Source organism: Fringilla coelebs (assembly GCF_963513975.1).
Source record: "Fringilla coelebs genome assembly, contig: SCAFFOLD_212, whole genome shotgun sequence".
In the NCBI taxonomy this organism is placed as follows: domain Eukaryota; kingdom Metazoa; phylum Chordata; class Aves; order Passeriformes; family Fringillidae; genus Fringilla; species Fringilla coelebs.
In genome coordinates, this window is record NW_028167229.1 from 36,861 (window position 1) to 55,068 (window position 18,208).

The following is an 18,208-nucleotide window of genomic DNA, read 5'->3' on the forward strand; positions in this document are numbered from 1 at the left end:
GCAGGCGAGCTGGGGACATGGGGGTGGGGTCAGCACGGGGACATGGTGGCCATCGTGGCCACCACGGTGGTGTGGTTGCTGTGTGAAGACACCACGCCTTGGTGGCCCTGATGTCCCAATGGCCACCACCCCTTGGTGGCCCTGATGTCACCACCCCTTGGTGGCCCTGATGTCACCACCCCATGGTGGCCCTGATGTCTCCACCCCAGGGTCCTCATGGCGGCTGAGATGGGGACATGGGGACACGGTGGTGGCCACCACGGCCACCAGAGCTGCTCCTCACAGCCACCACCCCATGGTGTCCTTAATGTCACCACCCCTTGGTGGCCCTGATGTCACCACCCCATGGTCCTCATGGCAGCTGAGCTGGGGACATGGGGACACAGTGGTGGCCACCGTGGCCACCAGGGTGGTGTGGCTGCTCCGTGAAGCCACCACCCCTTGGTGGCCACAAGGTCCCGTTGGTGGCCAGCCAGCGGTGGCAGTGGCAGGCAAGCTGGGGACACGGGGGTGGGGTCAGCACGGGGACACGGTGGCCATCGTGGCCACCAGGGTGGTGTGGCTGCTCTGTCAAGCCACCACGCCTTGGTGGCCCTGATGTCACCACCCCATGGTGGCCCTGATGTCACCACCCCATGGTCCCCATGAGGCCGAGCTGGGGACACGGTGGTGGCCACCAAGGCCACCAGGGTGGTGTGGCTGCAGTGTTTTGGCTGCTCCATGAAGCCACCACCCCTTGGTAGCCCTGATGTCACCACCCCATGGTGGCCCTGATGTCACCACCCCATGGTCCTCATGGCACCTGAGCTGGGGACATGGGGACACGGTGGTGGCCACCATGGCCACCAGGGTGGTGTGGCTGCTCCGTGAAGCCACCACGCCTTGGTGGCCCTGATGTCACCACCCCATGGTCCCCATGGCAGACAAGCTGGGGACATGGGGACACAGTGGTGGCCACCACGGCCACCATGGTGATAGAGCTGCAATATCTGTGCTGCTCCTCACAGCCACCACCCCTTGGTGTCTCTAATGTCCCAATGGTCACCACCCCTTGGTGTCCCTGATGTCCCACTGGCCACCACCCCTTGGTGGCCCTCATGTCACCACCCCACTGTCCCCATGGCGGCCAAGCTGGGGACATGGGGACACAGTGGTGGCCACCACAGCCACCAGGGTGATGGAGCTGCAATATCTGCGCTGCTCTCCCAGCCACCACCCCTTGGTGGCCCTGATGTCACCACCCCACAGTCTCAATGGCAGCCGAGCTGGGGACATGGGGACATGTAGGCCACCGTGGTCACCATGGCCACCAGAGCTGCAATATCTGTGCTGCTCCTCACAGCCACCACCCCTTGGTGGCCCTGATGTCCCAATGGCCACCACCCCTTGGTGGCCCTCATGTCACCACCCCACTGTCCCCATGGCGGCCGAGCTGGGGACATGGGGACACAGTGGTGGCCACCACAGCCACCAGGGTGATGGAGCTGCAATATCTGCGCTGCTCTCCCAGCCACCACCCCTTGGTGGCCCTGATGTCACCACCCCATGGTGGCCCTGATGTCACCACCCCATGGTCCCCATGGCACCTGAGCTGGGGACATGGGGACACGCTGGTGGCCACCATGGCCACCAGGGTGGTGTGGCTGCTCTGTGAAGCCACCACCCCTTGGTGGCCCTGATGTCACCACCCCACAGTCCCCATGGTGGCCAAGCTGGGGACATGGGGACATTGAGGCCACCGTGGCTACCATGGCCACCAGAGCTGCAATATCTGGGCTGCTCCTCAGAGCCACCACCCTGAGGTGGCCATGATGTCACCACCCCATGGTGGCCCTGATGTCACCACCCCATGGTCCCCGTGGTAGCTGAGCTGGGGACATGGGGACACAGTGGTGGCCACCATGGCCACCAGGGTGGTGTGGCTGCTCCGTGAAGCCACCACCCCTTGGTGGCCACAAGGTCCCGTTGGTGGCCAGCCAGCGGTGGCGGTGGCAGGCGAGCTGGGGACATGGGGGTGGGGTCAGCACGGGGACACGGTGGCCACCGTGGCCACCAGGGTGGTGTGGCTGCTCCGTGAAGACACCACGCCTTGGTGGCCCTGATGTCCCAATGGCCACCACCCCTTGGTGGCCCTGATGTCACCACCCCACAGTCCCAATGGCAGCCGAGCTGGGGACATGGGGACACAGTGGTGGCCACCATGGCCACCAGGGTGGTGTGGCTGCTCTGTGAAGCCACCACCCCTTGGTGGCCCTAATGTCCCACTGGCCACCACCCCACGGTCTCCATGGCAGCCGAGCTGGGGACATGGGGACACAGTGGTGGCCACCATGGCCACCATGGTGATGGAGCTGCAATATCTGCGCTGCTCCTCATGGCCACCACCCCTTGGTGGCCCTGATGTCCCAATGGCCACCACCCCTTGGTGGCCCTGATGTCACCATCCCATGGTCCCCATGGCAGCTGAGCTGGGGACATGGGGACACGGTGGTGGCCACCACGGCCAGCAGGGTGGTGTGGCTGCTCTGTGAAGACACCACGCCTCGGTGGCCCTGATGTCACCACCCCATGCTCCCCATGGTGGCCGAGCTGGGGACATGGGGACATTGAGGCCACCATGGCCACCATGGCCACCATAGCTGCAATATCTGCTCTGTTCCTCACAGCCACCACCCCTTGGTGGCCCTGATGTCACCACCCCATGGTGGCCCTGATGTCACCACCCCATGGTCCTCATGGCACCTGAGCTGGGGACATGGGGACACGGTGGTGACCACCGTGGCCACCAGAGCTGCTCCTCACAGCCACCACCCCTTGGTGTCCTTAATGTCATCACCCCATGGTGGCCCTGATGTCACCATCCAATGGTCCCCATGGCAGCTGAGCTGGGGACATGGGGACATGGTGGTGGCCACCATGGCCACCAGGGTGGTGTGGCTGCTCTGTGAAGCCACCACCCCTTGGTGGCCACAGGGTCCCGTTGGTGGCCAGCCAGCGGTGGCGGTGGCAGGCGAGCTGGGGACACAGGGGTGGGGTCAGCGCGGGGACATGGGGGCCATCGTGGCCACCAGGGTGGTGTGGCTGCAGTGCTGAGGGTGCTCCTTACAGCCACCACCCCATGGTGGCCCTGATGTCACCACCCCATGGTCCCCATGGCAGCCAAGCTGGGGACATGGGGACACAGTGGTGGCCACCACGGCCACCATGGTGATGGAGCTGCAATATCTGCGCTGCTCTCCCAGCCACCACCCCTTGGTGGCCCTGATGTCCCACTGGCCACCACCCCTTGGTGGCCCTGATGTCACCACCCCTTGGTGGCCCTGATGTCACCACCCCATGGTGGCCCTGATGTCACCACCCCACGGTCCTCATGGCACCTGAGCTGGGGACATGGGGACACAGTGGTGGCCACCGTGGCCACCAGAGCTGCTCCTCACAGCCACCACCCCTTGGTGGCCCTGATGTCCCACCCCATGGTGGCCCTGATGTCACCATCCCATGGTCCCCATGGCAGCCGACCTGGGGACCTGGGGACACGCTGGTGGCCACCATGGCCACCAGGGTGGTGTGGCTGCTCTGTGAAGCCACCACCCCTTGGTGGCCCTAATGTCCCACTGGCCACCACCCCACGGTCCCCATGGCACCTGAGCTGGGGACATGGGGACATGGAGGCCACCATGGCCACCAGAGCTGCAATATCTGGGCTGCTCCTCACAGCCACCACCCCTGGGTGTCCCCACTGGCCACCACCTTGTGTCCTCCACGCCACCCCCACTCCGAGGTGCCAGCAGCGCCGCGGTGTCCCCCATGTCCCCTCACCATGTCCACGATGTCGGTGGTGGTGACGACGCCGATGGCCGCCATGGCCACCAGAGCTGCTCCTCACAGCCACCACCCCTGGGTGTCCCCACTGGCCACCACCCTGTCCCTTCCAGCTGGGGACACGAGGTGTCCCCCATGTCCCCTCACCATGTCCACGATGTCTGCGGCGGTGACGACACCGATGGCCGCCATGGCCACCAGATCTGCAGTATCTGCGTTTCTCCTCACAGCCACCACCCCATGGTGTCCCCACTCGCCACCACCCTGTCCCTTCCATGCCACCCACCCCGAGGTGCCAGCAGCGCCGCGGTGTCCCCCATGTCCCCTCACCATGTCCACGATGTCAGCAGCGGTGACGACGCCGATGGCCGCCATGGCCACCAGAGCTGCTCCTCACAGCCACCACCCCATGGTGTCCCCACTGGCCACCACCCTGTCCCTTCCACGCCACCCCACCCCAGCTGGGGACACGGGGTGTCCCCCATGTCCCCTCACCATGTCCACGATGTCGGCGGCGGTGACGACGCCGATGGCCGCCGTGGCCACCAGAGCTGCAATATCTGCGTTTCTCCTCACAGCCACCACCCCTGGGTGTCCCCACTGGCCACCACCCTGTCCCTTCCACGCCACCTCACCCCAGCTGGGGACACGAGGTGCCAGCAGTGCCGCGGTGTCCCCCATGTCCCCTCACCATGTCCACGATGTCAGCGGCGGTGACGACACCGATGGCCGCCATGGCCACCAGGGTGGTGTGGCTGCAGTGTTTTGGCTGCTCCATGAAGCCACCACCCCTTGGTGGCCCTGATGTCCCAATGGCCACCACCCCTTGGTGGCCCTGATGTCCCACTGGCCATCACCCCATGGTGGCCCTGATGTCACCACCCCACTGTCCCCATGGCAGCCATGCTGGGGACATGGGGACATGGAGGCCACCATGGCCACTAGAGCTGCAATATCTGCATTTCTCCTCACAGCCACCATCCCTGGGTGTCCCCACTGGCCACCACCCTGTCCCTTCCATGTCACCCCACCCCAGCTGGGGACACGAGGTGTCCCCGCGTGTCCCCTCACCATGTCCACGATGTCGGTGGCGGTGACGACACCGATGGCCGCCATGGCCACCAGAGCTGCTCCTCACAGCCACCACCCCTGGGTGTCCCCGCTGGCCACCACCTCGTGTCCTCCATGCCACCCACCCCGAGGTGCCAGCAGCGCCGCGGTGTCCCCCATGTCCCCTCACCATGTCCACGATGTCGGCGGCGGTGACAACGCCGATGGCCGCCATGGCCACCAGGGTGGTGTGGCTGCAGTGTTTTGGCTGCTCCATGAAGCCACCACCCCTTGGTGGCCCTGATGTCCCACTGGCCACCATCCCATGGTCCCCATGGCGGCCATGCTGGGGACATGGGGACACGGTGGTGGCCACCATGGCCAACAGGGTGATGGAGCTGCAATATCTGGGCTGCTCTCCCAGCCACCACCCCTTGGTGGCCCTGATGTCACCACCCCATGGTCCCAATGGCAGCCGAGCTGGGGACATGGGGACACGGTGGTGGCCACCACGGCCACCATGGTGATGGAGCTGAAATATCTGCGCTGCTCTCCCAGCCACCACCCCTTGGTGGCCCTGATGTCCCAATGACCATCACCCCTTGGTGGCCCTGATGTCACCACCCCATGGTCCCCGTGGCAGCCAAGCTGGGGACCTGGGGACACGCTGGTGGCCACCATGGCCACCAGGGTGGTATGGCTGCTCCGTGAAGCCACCACCCCTTGGTGGCCCTGATGTCCCAATAGCCACCACCCCACGGTCCCCATGGCAGCCGAGCTGGGGACATGGGGACATGGAGGCCACCATGGCCACCAGAGCTGCAATATCTGGGCTGCTCCTCACAGCCACCACCCCTGGGTGTCCCCACTGGCCACCACCTCGTGTCCTCCACGCCACCCCCACTCCGAGGTGCCAGCAGCGCCGCGCTGTCCCCGCCTGTCCCCTCACCATGTCCACGATGTCAGCGGCGGTGACGACACCGATGGCCGCCATGACCACCAGAACTACAATATCTGCACTGCTCCTCAAAGCCACCACCCCTGGGTGTCCCCACTGGCCACCACCCTGTCCCTTCCACGTCACCTCACCCCAGCTGGGGACACGAGGTGTCCCCGCCTGTCCCCTCACCATGTCCACGATGTCGGCGGCGGTGACAACACCGATGGCCGCCATGGCCACCAGAGCTGCTCCTCACAGCCACCACCCCATGGTGTCCCCTTGGCCACCACCTTGTGTCCTCCCCCCGAGGTGCCAGCAGTGCCACGGTGTCCCCCATGTCCCCTCACCATGTCCACGATGTCGGCGGCGGTGACGACACCGATGGCCGCCATGGCCCAGGCGTTGCGCGCCCAGCGCGTGCGGTCGATCCAGCTGGAGAACGCCACCAGCTTCTTGGGGAAACCCTACGGTGACAACGCCAACTGTCACCTGGGTGGGGAGGTGACACGCCGCCGCGGTGTCCCCACGGTGTCACCTCCTCACCCTGGGGAAGACGGCGGCCGAGGAGCAGAGCGTCAGGCCCAGCAGCGCCGCCTCGCCCGCCGCGAACGTGGCGTAGTTCGTCACCAACCTGCCCGGAGCCGGGGGGACACCGCGGTGACAATCGTCCTCACCGCCGCCACGGCGTCCCCGGGGTGTCCCCGAGGTGTCCCCCGTCCCTACCAGGGGTCGATGACGGCCTCGAGCAGGGCGGTGAAGAAGAGGACGACGCAGGAGCAGCTGAAGGCGGCGCCGCTCTGCTTCTCCTTCTCCACCGAGTAGCGCGTCTCCATGTCGGGGTCGGTGAAGCGCAGAGACAGGCGGAACGTGCTCTTGCCCTTCAGCCTGGGGAGGGAATGGGATTTTGGGGAAAATTCTGGGAATTTGGGGGGATTTTGGGGGATTTTGGGGGATTTTGGGGGGATTTGGGGGGATTTTTGGGGAATTTTTTGGGATTTTACAAGAATTTTGGGGGAATTTTTGGGGATTTTTGGAGGATTTTGGGGGATTTCTGAGGAATTTGGGGGAAAATTTTGGGGGAATTTTTCAGAATTTTGGAGGATTTTGGGGGGAATTTTTGGGGATTTTTGGGGGATTTTACGGGAATTTTTGGGGGATTTTGGGGAATTTTGGGGGATTTTGGGGGGATTTTACAGGGATTTTTGGGAATTTTTGGGGGATTTTTTGGGATTTTTGGGGGATTTTGGGGGGATTTTGGGGGGAGTTTTTAACAATTATTGGGGATTTTTTGGGGAATTTTTGAGGATTTTTGGAGGATTTTGGGGGATTTTGGGGGAATTTGGGGGAAATTTTTGGGGAATTTTAGAGAATTTTGGGGGATTTTTTTTTAATTTTTGGGGAATTGTTGAGAATTTGGGGGGATTTTTGGGGGATTTTTGGGGAATTTTTGGGGAATTTTTTGGGATTTTTGGGGGATTTTTGGAGAATTTTGGGGGAATTTTGGGGGATTTTGGGGGATTTTTTGGGGAAATTTTTGGGATTTTATGGGAATTTTTGAGGAATTTTTGGGGATTTTTTGGGAATTTTTTGGGATTATCTGGGGAATTTAGGGGGAATTTTTAAAGAATTTTTGGGGATTTTTTGAGAATTTTGGGGGGATTTTGGGGGGAATTTTTGACAATTTTGGGGGATTTGGGGGGATTTTTTGGGGAATTTTTGGGGATTTTTTTTTGAATTTTTGAGGATTTTGGGGGGAATTTTTGAGGATTTTGGGGGAAATTTTGGGGAGAATTTTAGAGGAATTTTTTGGGGAATTTTGGGGGATTTTTTTGGGGATTTTATGGGAATTTTTGAGGAATTTTTGGGGATTTGGGGGAATTTTGGGGGAATTTTGGGGAATTTTTGCAGATTTTCTGGGGAATTTAGGGGGAATTTTTCAGAATTTTGGGGGAATTTTTCAGAATTTCTGGGGATTTTGGGACGAAATTTTTGACAATTTTGGGGGATTTTTGTAGGATTTTTTAGGAATTTTTGGGGGAATTTTTTTGGATTTTATGGGAATTTTTGAGGATTTGGGGAGGAACTTTGGGGAATTTTTGGGGATTTTCTGGGGATTTTTTGGGGAATTTTTTGGGGATTTTTGGGGAATTTTGGGGGATTTTACAGGAATTTTGGGGGGATTTTGGGGAATTTTTGGAGATTTTATGGGTATTTTTGAGGAATTTTTGGGGATTTTGGGGAGAATTTTTGGGGAATTTTGGGGGATTTTTGGGGATTTTTGGGGATTTTTGGGGGATTTTGGGGGGATTTTGGGGGGATTTTGGGGGAATTTTGGGGGATTTTTAGGGAATTTTTTGGGGATTTTGGGGGGATTTTGGGGAAAATTTTTGACAATTTTGGGGGAATTTTTGGGGGAATTTTTTGGGGAATTTTTGGGGATTTTATGGGAATTTTTGAGGAATTTTTGAGGAATTTTTGAGGAATTTTTGGGATTTGGGGGGAATTTTTGGGGAATTTTGGGAAATTTTTTGGAAGTTTTGGGGATTTTCTGGGGAATTTAGGGGGAATTTTGGAGAATTTGTGGGGAATTTTTGGGGAATTTTTGAGAATTTTGAGGGAATTTGGGGGGATTTTTGGGAAATCTTTTGAGAATTTTTGAGGAATGTTATGGACTTGTGGGGAATTTTTGGGGAATTCTTGGGGAATTTGGGGGAATTTTTTTGGAATTTTTGAGAATTTTGGGGGATTTTTTGGGGAATTTTTTGGAATTTTTTTTGAATTTCGGGGGAATTAAGGGGGAAATTTTGCGGAATTTTTGGGGAATTTTGGGGGGAATTTTGGGGAGAATTTTCGGGGAATTTTTGAGAATTTTTAGGGAATTTTGGGGAAAATTTTGGAGAATTTTAGAGAATTTTTTTGGAATTTTGGGGGAATTTTGGGGACTTTTTAGGGGAATTTTGGGAATTTTGGGGCAATTTGGGGGAATTTTTAGGGAAATTTGAGGGGATTCTTGAGAATTTTGGGAAGTTTTGGGGGATTTTTTTGAATTTTTTTTAATTTCTGGGAATTTTTGGGGGAAATTTTGGGGAAATTTGGGGGAATTTTTGGAAATTTTTGAGAAATTTTTGAGAATTTTGGGGGAATATAAGAATTTTTGAGAATTTTGAGGGAATTTTTGGGGAAATTTTAGGGGAATTTTTTTGTGATTTTTTGAGAAATTCTTTGAGAATTTTTGCGGAATTTTGTGGATTTGTGGGGAATTTTGGGGGGAATTTTTGAGAATTTTGGAGGAACTTTGAGGGAATTTGGGGGGGATTTGGGGGAATTTTTTGTAAAATTTTGGGGAATTTTTGAGAATTCTTGGAATTTCTCGCGAATCTTTGTGAATTTTGGGGGAGTTTTTGAGACTTGTGAATTTTTGTGGATTTTTGGGAATTTTCAGGAATTTCCAGGGATTTTTGGATATTTTCCAGAATCTTGGGGATATTTTTTTGAGAATTCTTGGAATTTCTTGTGAATTTTTATAAATTTTGGGGAGTTTTTGAGACTTGTGAATTTCTGTGGATTTTTGGGTCTTTTGGGGAATTCTGGGGGGATTTCCAGGGATTTTGGGGGATTTTTTTGAATTTTCAGGATTTTTCAGGATTTTTTGAGAATTCTTCATGAATTTTTGTGAATTTGGGGGAGTTTTTGAGACTTGTGAATTTTTGGGAATTCTGGGGAAATTCTGGGAGAATTTCCGGGGATTTTTGGATATTTTCCAGAATTTGGGGGATTTTGGGATTTTTTTTTTAATTTTCAGAAATTTTCAGGAACTTTTTGAGAATTCTTGGAATTTTTCATGAATTTTTGTGAATTTTGGCTACTTGTGAATTTTTTGTGTATTTTTGGGACTTTTGGGGAACTTTCAAGAATTTCCAGGGATTTTTGGATATTTTCCAGAATTTTGGTGATTTTTTTGAATTTTCAGGAATTATGGGACTTTTCAGGATTTTTCAGGATTTTTTCGAGAATTCTTCATGAATTTTTGTGAATTTGGGGGAGTTTTTGAGACTTGTGAATTTTGGTGGATTTTTGGGTCTTTTCAGGAATTTCCAGGGATTTTTGGATATTTTCCAGAATTTTGGGGGTTTTTGCGGGGGATTTTTTCGTGAATTTTCAGGAATTTGGAGAATTCTTGAAATTTTCAGGAATTTTCAGAAACTTTTGGAGAATTCTTGGAATTTCTCACGAATCTTTGTGAATTTGGGGCAGTTTTGGAACTTGTGAATTTTGTGGATTTCTGTTGATTTTTCTGGGAATTCCGGGGGAATTTTCGGATTTTTCTTTTGCTTTTTTTTCCAGAAATCCCAGAAATATCCGGGATTTTCCAGAACGTTCCGTGAGCTTCCCGGGACCGTCCCACTCACGCCTGGATGCTCTCCCGCTCCAGCAGGGCCTCGTTCAGCAGCCGGTTCAGCTCCTGCTCGTTCTGCGCCGCCCCCGCCACGCGCTCGGCCAGGTCCCGCAGCCGCAGCCGCCGACGGGGGTTCGGGAAGGACGGGTTGGGGACCTGGGGACACCGAGGGGACACCGAGGGGACACCCTGGGGACACCCTGGGGACACTGCCAGGACAGGACAGGGACAGCCTGGGGACACAGGGACAGCCTGGGGACACAGGGACAGCCTGGGGACACCACGCGCTCGGCCAGGTCCCGCAGCCGCAGCCGCCGACGGGGGTTCGGGAACGACGGGTTGGGGACCTGGGGACACCGAGGGGACACCCTGGGGACACTGCCAGGACAGCCCAGGGACAGTCTGGGGACAGCCTGGGGACACAGGGACACCCTGGGGACACCACGCGCTCGGCCAGGTCCCGCAGCCGCAGCCGCCGACGGGGATTCGGGAAGGACGGGTTGGGGACCTGGGGACACCGAGGGGACACCGAGGGGACACCCTGGGGACAGCCTGGGGACACAGGGACACCCTGGGGACACCACACGCTCGGCCAGGTCCCGCAGCCGCAGCCGCCGACGGGGATTCGGGAACGACGGGTTGGGGACCTGGGGACACCGAGGGGACAGCCTGGGGACACCCTGGGGACACTGCCAGGACAGCCTGGGGACAGTCTGGGGACACAGGGACAGCCTGGGGACACCACGCGCTCGGCCAGGTCCCGCAGCCGCAGCCGCCGACGGGGGTTCGGGAAGGACGGGTTGGGGACCTGGGGACACCGAGGGGACACCCTGGGGACACTGCCAGGACAGCCCAGGGACACTGAGGGGACACAGGGACAGCCTGGGGACACAGGGACACCCTGGGGACACCACGCGCTCGGCCAGGTCCCGCAGCCGCAGCCGCCGACGGGGATTCGGGAACGACGGGTTGGGGACCTGGGGACACCGAGGGGACACCGAGGGGACACCGAGGGGACACTGCCAGGACACTGCCAGGACAGTCTGGGGACACAGGGACAGCCTGGGGACACCACGCGCTCGGCCAGATCCCGCAGCCGCAGCCACCGACGGGGGTTGGGGAAGGATGGGTTGGGGACCTGGGGACACCGAGGGGACACCCTGGGGACACCCTGGGGACACCCTGGGGACACTGCCAGGACAGCCCAGGACAGCCCAGGGACACAGGGACAGCCTGGGGACACCACGCGCTCGGCCAGGTCCCGCAGCCGCAGCCGCCGACGGGGGTTCGGGAAGGACGGGTTGGGGACCTGGGGACACCGAGGGGACACCCTGGGGACACTGCCAGGACAGCCTGGGGACAGCCTGGGGACACCCTGGGGACACTGCCAGGACAGCCCAGGGACACCACGGGGACACAGGGACAGCCTGGGGACACCACGCGCTCGGCCAGGTCCCGCAGCCGCAGCCGCCGACGGGGGTTTGGGAACGACGGGTTGGGGACCTGGGGACACCGAGGGGACACCTGGGGACACTGCCAGGACAGCCCAGGGACAGCCTGGGGACACAGGGACACCCTGGGGACACTGCCAGGACAGCCCAGGGACAGCCTGGGGACACAGGGCCAGCCTGGGGACACCACACGCTCGGCCATGTCCCGCAGCCGCAGCCGCCGACGGGGGTTTGGGAACGACGGGTTGGGGACCTGGGGACACCGAGGGGACACCTGGGGACACTGCCAGGACAGCCCAGGGACAGCCCAGGGACACAGGGACAGCCTGGGGACACCACGCGCTCGGCCAGATCCCGCAGCCGCAGCCGCCGACGGGGGTTGGGGAAGGATGGGTTGGGGACCTGGGGACACCAAGGGGACACCCTGGGGACACCCTGGGGACACTGCCAGGACAGGCCAGGGACAGCCTGGGGACATCATGGGGACAGAGGGACAGCCTGGGGACACCACGCGCTCAGCCAGGTCCCGCAGCCGCAGCCGCCGACGGGGGTTTGGGAAGGACGGGTTGGGGACCTGGGGACACCGAGGGGACACCCTGGGGACACCCTGGGGACACTGCCAGGACAGGCCAGGGACACCCAGGGACACAGGGACACCCTGGGGACACAGGGACAGCCTGGGGACACAGGGACAGCCTGGGGACACCACGCGCTCGGCCAGGTCCCGCAGCCGCAGCCGCCGACGGGGGTTGGGGAAGGACGGGTTGGGGACCTGGGGACACCGAGGGGACACCCTGGGGACACTGCCAGGACAGCCCAGGGACAGCCTGGGGACACAGGGACAGCCTGGGGACACAGGGACAGCCTGGGGACACCACGCGCTCGGCCAGGTCCCGCAGCCGCAGCCGCCGACGGGAGTTCGGGAACGAAAGGTTGGGGACCTGGGGACACCGAGGGGACACCGAGGGGACACCCTGGGGACACCCTGGGGACACCCTGGGGACACCACGGGGAGGGGACAGCCCAGGGACACCACGCGCTCGGCCAGGTCCCGCAGCCGCAGCCGCCGACGGGGGTTGGGGAAGGACGGGTTGGGGACCTGGGGACACCGAGGGGACACCCTGGGGACACTGCCAGGACAGCCCAGGGACAGCCTGGGGACAGCCTGGGGACAGCCTGGGGACAGCCTGGGGACACAGGGACAGCCTGGGGACACTGCCAGGACACCCAGGGGACACTGCCAGGACAGCCCAGGGACAGCCTGGGGACACCACGCGCTCGGCCAGGTCCCGCAGCCGCAGCCGCCGACGGGGGTTGGGGAAGGACGGGTTGGGGACCTGGGGACACCGAGGGGACACCGAGGGGACACCGAGGGGACACTGCCAGGACAGCCCAGGGACAGCCTGGGGACACAGGGACAGCCTGGGGACACCACGCGCTCGGCCAGGTCCCGCAGCCACAGCCGCCGACGGGGGTTGAGGAAGGATGGGTTGGGGACCTGGGGACACCGAGGGGACACCCTGGGGACACCCTGGGGACACTGCCAGGACACTGCCAGGACAGGCCAGGGACACAGGGACAGCCTGGGGACACAGGGACAGCCCGGGGACACAGGGACAGCCAGGGGACACAGGGACAGTCTGGGGACACAGGGACAGCCTGGGGACACCACGCGCTCGGCCAGGTCCCGCAGCCGCAGCCGCCGACGGGGGTTCGGGAAGGACGGGTTGGGGACCTGGGGACACCGAGGGGACACCCTGGGGACACTGCCAGGACAGCCCAGGACAGCCCAGGGACACAGGGACAGCCTGGGGACACCACGCGCTCGGCCAGGTCCTGCAGCCGCAGCCGCCGACGGGGGTTGGGGAAGGATGGGTTGGGGACCTGGGGACACCAAGGGGACACCCTGGGGACACCCTGGGGACACTGCCAGGACAGGCCAGGGACAGCCTGGGGACATCATGGGGACAGAGGGACAGCCTGGGGACACCACGCGCTCGGCCAGGTCCCGCAGCCGCAGCCGCCGACGGGGGTTGGGGAACGACGGGTTGGGGACCTGGGGACACCGAGGGGACACCCTGGGGACACTGCCAGGACACTGCCAGGACAGCCTGGGGACACAGGGACACCCTGGGGACACTGCCAGGACAGCCCAGGGACAGCCTGGGGACACAGGGCCAGCCTGGGGACACCACGCGCTCGGCCAGGTCCCGCAGCCGCAGCCGCCGACGGGGATTCGGGAACGACGGGTTGGGGACCTGGGGACACCGAGGGGACACCCTGGGGACACCCTGGGGACACTGCCAGGACAGGCCAGGGACACAGGGACAGCCCAGGGACAGTCTGGGGACACAGGGACAGCCTGGGAACACCACGCGCTCGGCCAGGTCCCGCAGCCGCAGCCGCCGACGGGGGTTTGGGAAGGACGGGTTGGGGACCTGGGGACACCGAGGGGACACCAAGGGGACACCCTGGGGACATCACGGGGAGGGGACAGCACAGGGACAGCCTGGGGACACCACGCGCTCGGCCAGGTCCCGCAGCCGCAGCCGCCGACGGGGGTTCGGGAAGGACGGGTTGGGGACCTGGGGACACCGAGGGGACACCCTGGGGACACCCTGGGGACACCCTGGGGACACTGCCAGGACAGGCCAGGGACACGCTGGGGACACCCTGGGGACACAGGGCCAGCCTGGGGACACCACACGCTCGGCCAGGTCCCGCAGCCGCAGCCGCCGCCGCGGGTTTGGGAAGGACGGGTTGGGGACCTGGGGACACCGAGGGGACACCGAGGGGACACCCTGGGGACACGCTGGGGACACTGCCAGGACAGGCCAGGGACACGCTGGGGACACCACGGGGACACAGGGACAGCCTGGGAACACCACGCGCTCGGCCAGGTCCCGCAGCCGCAGCCGCCGACGGGGGTTGGGGAAGGACGGGTTGGGGACCTGGGGACACCGAGGGGACACCGAGGGGACACCCTGGGGACACAGAGGGGACACCCTGGGGACACCCTGGGGACACCAAGGGACACCCTGGTGACAGCCTGCGGACACCCCGGGGACAATACAGGGACATGGCAGGGACACCCTGGGGACACCATGGGGACACACTGGGGACACCCTGGGGACATCCTAGGGACACCGTAGGGACACCGAGGGGACACCCTGGGGACACTGTGGGGCCACCAAGGGGACACCCTGGGGACACCCTGGGGACAGGCTAGGGACATCCTGGGGACACTGTGGGGATACCGAGGGGACACCAAAGGGACATGGCAGGGATACCCTGGGGACACCCTGGAGACAGCATGGGGACCCTGAGGGGACACAGCAGGGATACACTGGGGACACCCTGGGGACACTGAGGGGACACCGAGGGGACACCCTGGGGACACCACGGGGAGGGGACACCCTGCGGACACCCTGGGAACACCCTGGGAACACCCTGGGGACACCCTGGGGCCACCCTGGGGAGGGGACACCCAGGGACACCCTGGGAACACCCTGAGGACACCGAGGGGACACCCCGGTGACACCCTGGGGACAGCCTGGGGACAGCCTGGGGACACCGTGGGGACCCTCTGGGGACACCCAGGGGCACCCTGGGGACACTGAGGGGACACCCTGGGGACACCACGGGGACACCTTGGAGACACCCTGGGGACACCCTGGGGACACTCTGGGGACACCACAGGGAGGGGACACCCTGGGGACACTGCCAGGACAGCCCAGGGACATCCTGGGGACACCACGGGGAGGGGACACCAAGGGACACCCTGGGGACAGGCTAGGGACACCCTGGGGACACACTGGGGACAGCAAGGGGAGGGGACACCCAGGGGACACCCAGGGGACACCCAGGGGACACCCTGGGGACACCGAGGGGACACTGCCAGGACACCGTTCAGAAAGCTCTGGGACAGCCTGGGGACACCATGGGGAGGGGACACCCTGGGGACAACTCAAGGACACCCCGGGGACACCACAGAGAGGGGACAGCCCAGGGACACCATGGGGACACCCTGGGGACACTGAGGGGACACCGAGAGGACACCCTGGGGACAGTCTCGGGACACCCTGGGGACAACTCAAGGAGACCCTGGGGACACCCTGGGGACACCGAGGGGACACCCTGGGGACACCCTGGGGACACCAAGGGGAGGGGACACCCCGGTGACACCCTGGGGACAGCCTGGGGACATCCTGGGGACACCACGGGGAGAGGACAGCCCAGGGACACCACGGGGACACCCCGGTGACACCCCGGTGACACCGAGGGGACACCCTGGGGACACCGTGGGGACAGCCTGGGGACACCCCGGGGACACCCTGGGGACACAGCAGGGACAGCAAGGGGAGGGGACACCCCGGTGACACCGTGGGGACAGCCTGGGGACACCCCGGTGACAGCCCAGGGACACCCCAGGGACACCCCGGTGACACTCTGGGGACACAGAGGGGACACTCTGGGGACACCCTGGGGACACCAAGGGGAGGGGACACCCCGGTGACACCCTGGGGACAGCCTGGGGACAGCCTGGGGACACCGTGGGGACCCTCTGGGGACACCCAGGGGAGGGGACACCCCGGTGACAGCCTGGGGACACTCTGGGGACACCCTGGGGACACAGAGGGGACACCCTGGGGACACAGCAGGGACACCATGGGGACACAGCAGGGACACCAAGGGGAGGGGACACCCTGGTGACACCCTGGGGACACCCCGGTGACACCCTGGGAACACCCTGGGGACACCCTGGGGACACCACGGGGAGGGGACACCCTGGGGACACCCTGGGGACTCCCTGGGGACACCCTGGGGAGGGGACAGCCCAGGGACACCACGGGGACACCGTGGGGACACGGAGGGGACAGCTGTGGGTACCGCAGCCAGCACCACAGGTTTGGGAAGGACGGGTAGGGAGCCTGGGGACACCGAGGGGACATCCTGGGGACACTCTGGGGAGGGGACAGCCCATGGACAGCCTGGGGACACCCTGGGGACACTCTGGGGACAGTTTGGGGACACCCTGGGGACACCCTGGGGAGGGGACAGCCCAGGGACACCCCGGTGACACCCCGGTGACACCCTGGGGACAGCCTGGGGACACCGAGGGGACACCAAAGGGACATGGCAGGGATACCCTGGGGACATCCTGGGGACACCACGGGGAGGGGACAGCCCATGGACAGCCTGGGGACACTCTGGGGACACCCAGAGGAGGGGACAGCCCAGGGACACCATGGGGACACCCTGGGGACACTGAGGGGACACCGAGGGGACACCCTGGGGACAGTCTCGGGACACCCTGGGGACAACTCAAGGAGACCCTGGGGACACCCTGGGGACACCGAGGGGAGGGGACACCCCGGTGACACCCTGGGGACAGCCTGGGGACATCCTGGGGACACCACGGGGAGAGGACAGCCCAGGGACACCACGGGGACACCCCGGTGACACCCTGGTGACACCGAGGGGACACCCTGGGGACACCCTGGGGACACCCTGGGGACACCAAGGGGAGGTGACACCCCGGTGACAGCCCGGTGACACTCTGGGGACAGCGGCGGTACCTCGGTGTCGTCGTCGTCGTCCGGCTCGGCGGAGCTGCTGCGGCCGCGCTCGGCGTCCTCGGGGGGCTCCGGGCTGAGGCCACCGTTGGGGGTGACAGCGGGAGGGGACACGGCGTGGGACGAGGTCAGGGACAGCTTCTGGGGGGACAGGGGTGTCACTGTGTCACCGGTGTCACTGTGTCACCAATGTCACCAGTGTCACCAGTGTTACCCATCACGGCGTGGGACGAGGTCAGGGACAGCTTCTGGGGGGGACAGGGGGGGTGTCACTGTGTCACCGGTGTCACCAGTGTCACCAGTGTTACCCATCACAGCGTGGGACGAGGTCAGGGACAGCTTCTGGGGGGGACAGGGGGACAGGGGTGTCACCAGTGTCACTGTCACTGTGTCACCAATGTCACCAGTGTCACCAGGGTCACTGTGTCACCAGTGTCACCAATGTCACCCATCATGCCATGGGACGAGGTCAGGGACAGCTTCTGGGGGGACAGGGGTGTCACCAGTGTCACCAGTGTCACCAGGGTCACCATGTCACCAATGTCACTGTGTCACACATCGTGCTGTGGGACAAGGTCAGGGACAGCTTCTGGGGGGACAGGGGGTGTCACAGTGTCACCAGGGTCACCAGGGTCACTGTGTCACCAGTGTCACCAATGTCACTGTGTCACCAGGGTCACTGTGTCACCGTGTCACTGTGTCACCCATCGTGCCATGGGACGAGGTCAGGGACAGCTTCTGGGGGGGACAGGGGTGTCACTGTGTCACCAATGTCACCAGTGTCACCAATGTCACCCATCACGGCGTGGGACGAGGTCAGGGACAGCTTCTGGGGGGACAGGGGACAGGGGTGTCACTGTGTCACCAGTGTCACTGTGTCACCAATGTCACTGTGTCACCAGGGTCACTGTGTCACCAATGTCACTGTGTCACCCATCATGCCATGGGACGAGGTCAGGGACAGCTTCTGGGG

At 61.9% G+C, this 18,208-nt stretch overlaps 1 protein-coding gene across 1 annotated transcript in view; it reads right to left on the bottom strand.

Moving 5' to 3' along the window:
* Positions 1 to 18,208, bottom strand: part of ADCY3 (adenylate cyclase 3) — a gene marked incomplete at its 5' end in the record, with an annotated part of 72,702 nt that overhangs the window by 22,596 nt on the left and 31,898 nt on the right. Inside the window, 5 exons of the mRNA XM_084227591.1 lie at positions 6,160 to 6,276; positions 6,356 to 6,443; positions 6,536 to 6,697; positions 10,222 to 10,364; positions 17,239 to 17,376. Of these exons, the coding sequence (XP_084083717.1) occupies positions 6,160 to 6,276; positions 6,356 to 6,443; positions 6,536 to 6,697; positions 10,222 to 10,364; positions 17,239 to 17,376 (648 nt within the window). The remainder of the gene's footprint in view (positions 1 to 6,159; positions 6,277 to 6,355; positions 6,444 to 6,535; positions 6,698 to 10,221; positions 10,365 to 17,238; positions 17,377 to 18,208) is intronic.